Genomic DNA, 6,000 nt, shown 5'->3' with positions numbered 1-6,000 from the left:
CAAAAATTCACTTGAAATCCCCCACACCATCACCATTTCCACCACCCTCCCACCCCTCCACCATTCCCACCCTCCTCCTACCCCTCCACCATGTAATCCCCCCCACTGGCCCCAGGGATTCCCTTGGCTTTGCTCCCACTGCCCAAAAACTATCCACAGGCACTAGCCTTGACAATGCCCCTTGACACTGCCCTGCATTGCTCCCTGGCACTGCTTGTGTAGTGCCCAGGCATGACCCACTTCCCACGGAGCAATGCATTCATCTGCGATCCTCTGGGAGGTTTTCCCTCCTTGGGAGATCAGCTGGGTTGCATACCATGCTGCCCACACGCCAACGTGCATAGACTTTCCTACAGGTGTAGGATTCAGGCTTAGAGGCCTGATAATTATATGCTAATGTGTGGAATTGATGGGCCCTATTTTACCATTTTGGGTGGACTTGAAACTGGGAAATTTTCTGATCTGACTTTTAGATCCATTCTCAGGCACCCCCATACGCACTCTGACTGCAAAAATATCAGTGAGTCAGAATCGCACTGCACAAGCCTGTGGGCAGGGCTTAACCTACCTAAAATCCTGCAGCTCCAATTGGCACCTCCAACTGTGCATGCACAGAAAAAAAAATTATAGAATACTGCTCCCCTGCCTTCCGGGTTGGAAAATGCCTCCCCCTGGCTCCCACAGGCATTGTCCCACACCCAGAACATTACTGACCACCTTATCCCCCCAACCCCTCTGCTACCCAGACCGATCATAGGTCCCTCCACCAATCTCAGGCATACTGCCAGCAGACCCCCTTTCACCCCCCCACTGATCACAGGCAGATTGGCAGCGGACCCACCTTGCCTCCCCCCAATTGATCCCAAGCGGAGAGATCAGACACTAGGCACCCACCTCTTCACCAACTGGAGCGCCTGAATCAGACTTCTATGGACCATGTCTGTTTCATGCCGATTCTGGTTGGGCGAACACAGTGGTAAAGGGGGAAGTGCTGGTAAGTTTGGGCCTGCAGCCCATTAAGTCAATTTAAATGCTTGAAAATTCATCTAAATGGCCATTGCACCCGTTTCCGTGCACTTCGATTGCAGTCATTTTCGGGCCTTGGTAAAGGGGAAACTGGTGCGGAAGTGGGCGCAGATTGCGCTACTCGCCTCACGCCCAACTTTACCAAGTTTTCATGTCCAAAAATGGGCACAACGTGATGGTCAAATCGAGCCCGATGTCTCAACGTTCAACATCAGGCCATACATTACATCCCTGGCTGGGGGAGGGGATTATCGCACTATGCTTTTATGTCAATGTGAAACACAATTTGGACATCTTGTGAGATTTTCCACTCCCGTCACCAACTACACCCAATAAAAATGGGAGGGAAAATCCTAGCCCAAATTACTTACTTGAATCATAAGATTTCAAAAGCTCATGAAAATCTTGTAACCGATACCATTTTAACAACAGACAATAGCATTTATCATTGCTTTGCAAAAGCAATGTGAAAAGCAATGTGAACATCCAGAAATGTGATTCTCAATAAAAGAAAACTATAATCTCCACTTTGAGCTATTATTCAGAATGGAAAATATTTACAGTACAATTTCCATTTTCAAAAATCATTATTTACAAATGAATTGCAAGTTCAACAGGAACATATTCCTTAGAGATTTGACATAACTTGATTAATATTAGGAAGCTTCACATTGTTAAATTTTTGTTTAGGGTAGGTCTGGTTCTTGTATCTTTCCCCTCTGTGTTGTTCCAAGTATGGACCCCAGTCTGGCGTCGATGTGCAAGCTGCTGCAATTCTCTGTGAAAAGGAAAACGAGAGGTTTAACAGTCTGTGTTTGGTGTTTCTGGACTGTGAATGGGATGAATGCTGACAGGCTTGCATTTCGTGCCATTTACTGTTGGAACCCAGTGTTGCCTGGTTTAACAAATTGAAATGGTTTAGTATCATCACTTTCATTTGATTAAATTATTGATCCAAAGTGCGAATATCTGTTGAAGTTCAAAAGGAGCAAGTGCTTGTCATTCTATGATTCCTCATTGACCTGGAATCATTTACCTTTAAGTACGGGTGGCACAGTGGTTAGCACTGTTGCCTCAAAGCACCAGGGACCTGGGTTCAATTCCAGGCTTGGGTCACTGTCTGTGTGAAGTTTGCATTTTCTTCCCGTATCTGCATGGATTTCCCTTGGGTGCTCCAGTTTCCTCCCACACTCCAAAGATTTGCGGGTTAGGTGGATTGGCCATGCTAAACTGCCCCTTAGCATAAGGGGGTCTAGCTAGAGTAAATGTATGGGGTTATGTGGATATGGCCTGGGTGGGATTTTGGTCGCTATAGACTCGATGGGCCAAATTGCCTCCTTCTGCACTGTAGGATTCTATGTAAGAAAAGTGGAGTTGAGGTAAAAGATTAGCCATGATCATATTGAATGGTAGAGGTGTCTTGAAGCACTGTATGGTCTACTGCTGCTCCTATTTCATATGTTCTTATTTTTATTCTGAATGAAGCCAATTCAATTTCCAGATCATAATTCTTTGACCTCAACCTGCATCAGCACCAAACCATCAGAATAATAACTTCCCTTGTTTCCCAGCTGAGCTCTATGTGACCACAATTTTCTTCAAAAACACTGCTTTTAATTGGTCCTAAATTGGCAATTATACACAGCAAAATAAAAGAATGAGTGGTATGAAAAATATTCTACTGCAATGCCTGTTGTTCAATATTCATGAAGTCAAGGCACATTGTTAGCCCAAAAAACAGGACTTAGAACAAATGCTGTCCAGTGTTCTTTAACATAGTGGACTTACAAATGCCTGGCATTCACCCTGGTTCAAAATGAGAAACGTTCTCTGCTACTCTGTACGGATATTCCCCCATCTTCCAGAATTCAAACTTTATTCAAACCATATTAAGTTGTCTCCTTACCTGACACAAGGTGGCACCCTTAGCTTGGATTATTTTCACAGTCGCAACAATGGGAATCCACATGATACATGAGATGATCATACACCAGCCAATTACTATTGCCCAGACAGGATATTCAACAGTTCCATATGTTGGTCGGGCAAATGTTGCTAATGACCAGATTAAAATTGCCTGAATGAAATGAACACATAAAACGAGATCAGAAATAGTAGAGATAATCTGCAGCTTGATTATTTTTAGTCTAACTCCTTAAAAGATGGGACATCTCCTCACTGCCAGCAAACACGGAGAGATAAAAATCCAACACGTTTTCCACCATAGCCAGAAGAGCCAGTTCCTTTCCCCAATCATCATCTCAATGTCTTTGATGAATCTGTTTACCCCTGTGGAAAACAAGAAAGCAGAGAGACACAATCACTTGGTTTGTCCAGTCTTCAGGGCAGCATGTTTACTGTAAAAATTAATCTCGTTCTGGGTGTCACTAATAACCAGGCTACATCATAGAAAGGATTTCAAACAGCATTAGCAAGCTGGTCATTGTAGGCCTATGGGCTAGCCTATTTGACGACTATAGGAAATTTTATTTTCACGGCTGTCTTTGAAAGGATGCCCAAGATAATTTGACCACTTATTTTGGTAAAATGTTGAGACCATTACTTTTTTTCATTTATGGGTTGCATTATGTTTCTGTTCTGCTTACCATAGATCCAGCTGATACCAAGGAACTCCAGACCACCAGTTATAAGGAGACCCCAACCAGCACAGAAATGATCAATTAAATTCAGCCAATAAATCCCAGCCTGAGAAGATAATGGGAGAGAAAAAACACTGCTTAAACTACAGCATTTTATCTAAACTGAGAAAATTTTCTCCATTACAAACCAATCATATCTTGTGCTCCAATGAAGTTCAACTTGAGGATTGACATCTTGTCTCTTGATCAGACATTTTACAGCCTTCTCGAGATTCAACATTGAGGTCAACAGTTTCAGTTTGTAACCACTGTCCCCATTTTATTCCCTTTCTTGTTTTGATTTGAACTTATTTTTCTCCCTCAATCAAATCACAAAAAAATTTTGGTCAAAACCACAGGGATAACTCCCCTGTTTTTTGTTCAAAGTAGTGCCATGGAATCTTTGTGGCTTACCTGAGACACCAAACTGGGTCTCAGTTTAACTTCTAAATGAAAGATGACCAATCCAGCAGCACTCCCTCAGCACTGCGTGGAGTGTCAGCTCAGATTGCAGTGTTCAAGTCCTGGAGTGGGACACAAACCGAAACCTTCCGAGTCAGAGGCACAAATGCTATTGATTGAGCCACTGCTGACACAAATCTCACAACCAACAGATCAGAGGAACATAGGAGCAGGAATAGGCACCTCGCTCATCAGTTACCTTCTCTCCGTCATAAGGTTGAAAACGGGGATATTCAATGATGCTTTCACAGTGTTCTGTTCCATGAACAATTCCTCAGATACCAGTAGACTTTGTCAATGTGCAGCAAGACTTTGACAAATTTCAGGCTTGGACTAATAAGTGGCAAGTTATGTTCATGGCACATAAGTGCCAGTGACTGTATTCGTAAGAGAGAATCTAATAACCTCTCATGACACTCATTTGCATTACCATTATAAAATCCCCTCTTAATACCCTAGGGGTTACCGTTGACCAGAGACTTAGCTGGATCATTTATACAATTATAACATTAACAAATGCAGAAAAAGCTTAGCATTTGTGGAGAGAAAATAGAGCCAAAGTTTTGAGTCAGATGACCTCTTTTCATCCAGACTCAGCAATGGAACTGTTCTCTCTCCACAAACCCTATTAGACCTGCTGAAATTTTCCAGCATTTTCTGTTTTTATTTCAGATTCCAGCATCCGCAGCATTTTTCCTTTATTATTCATATCTGCAAAAAAAGCAGATCAAAAGCTGGGAATTCTGCAGACATTAACTACTTTCTGACCCCCTCCCTCCCCCTCCTCCCCATCCTCAAAGCCTTTGTGCAATTTACAAGGCACAAGTAAGGGGTATGATTGAATACTCCCCATTTGCCTGGATGGGTGCAGCTCTAACAACACTCCATCCACAATATTCACTTCCTTCATCATCAACAAGACACACTGCAAGATACACTGCAGCAGTTTGACAAGGCGTCTTCCACGGAAGCTTCCAGTCTCTGACCTCTGTAACACCGAGAAGGATAAAACAGATGCATGGAAAAATTGTCACTTCCAAGTTCCCATCCAAGGGACTCACCATTCTGACTTGGAAGTGTATCACTGCTCCTTCATTGCCACTGGGTTAAAATTCTGGAACTTCCTTCCTAACAGCACTGAGGGTGTACCTACATCACATGGACTGCATCGGTTCAAGAAGGCAGCTCACCCAGACTGCCTTAAGAGCAAATAGAAATGGCACCTAGACAGTAGCACCTTATTCTAGAAAGAATTTTAAAAATTGACTCCCCCAACTCTGCATAATTCCCATATTCTATGAGAATTTTGAATCTTTTGCAATTGGTTGCCAAGATTCCAAAGTAATAATTCATTTTCCAGCTCTGATTATACCCACCTGACACATTATAACAACTGGTCACACAGACAGAATCATCATGATCATAGAATCATGGAAATGTTACGGCACAGAAAGAGGCCATTTGGCCCACCGTGCCTGTGCCAGCCAAAGAAATGAGCCATCCAGACTAATCCCACTTTCCAACATTTGGTCCATAATCCTGCATCTTACAGCACTTCTAGACATCTTTTAAGTGAGTTGAGCATTTCTGCCTCTACTGCCCTTTCAGGGAATGAGTTCCAGATCCCCACAACACACTGGGGAAAAACAATGATCCTCATCTCTCTTTTAATCTTTCTATCAATCACTTTAAATCTATGCCCCAAGTCACTGACCTGTTTATTAGACAGTCTCTTCCCATCAATGCAAGTACTTCATCTCTTTGTGTTTATCGCCTTCAGTACTTCACACTCTTCTTCCTTAACTACAACGTCTGCATTGTCGCCCACTTTTGTGAAGACAGATGCAAAATATTGATTCAGAATAATACCTAC

General features: G+C 42.8%; 1 protein-coding gene across 1 annotated transcript in view; it reads right to left on the bottom strand.

Annotated features, from left to right (window-relative positions):
- Positions 1-1,654: 1,654 nt before the first annotated feature.
- LOC145342446 (sodium- and chloride-dependent neutral and basic amino acid transporter B(0+)-like) overlaps positions 1,655-6,000 on the bottom strand; it is a 46,563-nt gene continuing 42,217 nt past the window's right edge. Inside the window, exons 11-14 of the mRNA XM_080188008.1 lie at positions 3,633-3,732; positions 3,206-3,315; positions 2,933-3,103; positions 1,655-1,804 (exon numbers count right to left, since the gene is read on the bottom strand). Of these exons, the coding sequence (XP_080044134.1) occupies positions 1,655-1,804; positions 2,933-3,103; positions 3,206-3,315; positions 3,633-3,732 (531 nt within the window). The remainder of the gene's footprint in view (positions 1,805-2,932; positions 3,104-3,205; positions 3,316-3,632; positions 3,733-6,000) is intronic.

The sequence above is a fragment of the Carcharhinus amblyrhynchos genome, chromosome 4 (genome assembly GCF_965287045.1).
Source record: "Carcharhinus amblyrhynchos chromosome 4, sCarAmb.v2.hapA, whole genome shotgun sequence".
In the NCBI taxonomy this organism is placed as follows: domain Eukaryota; kingdom Metazoa; phylum Chordata; class Chondrichthyes; order Carcharhiniformes; family Carcharhinidae; genus Carcharhinus; species Carcharhinus amblyrhynchos.
This window is presented reverse-complemented; position numbering and strand designations above follow the sequence as displayed.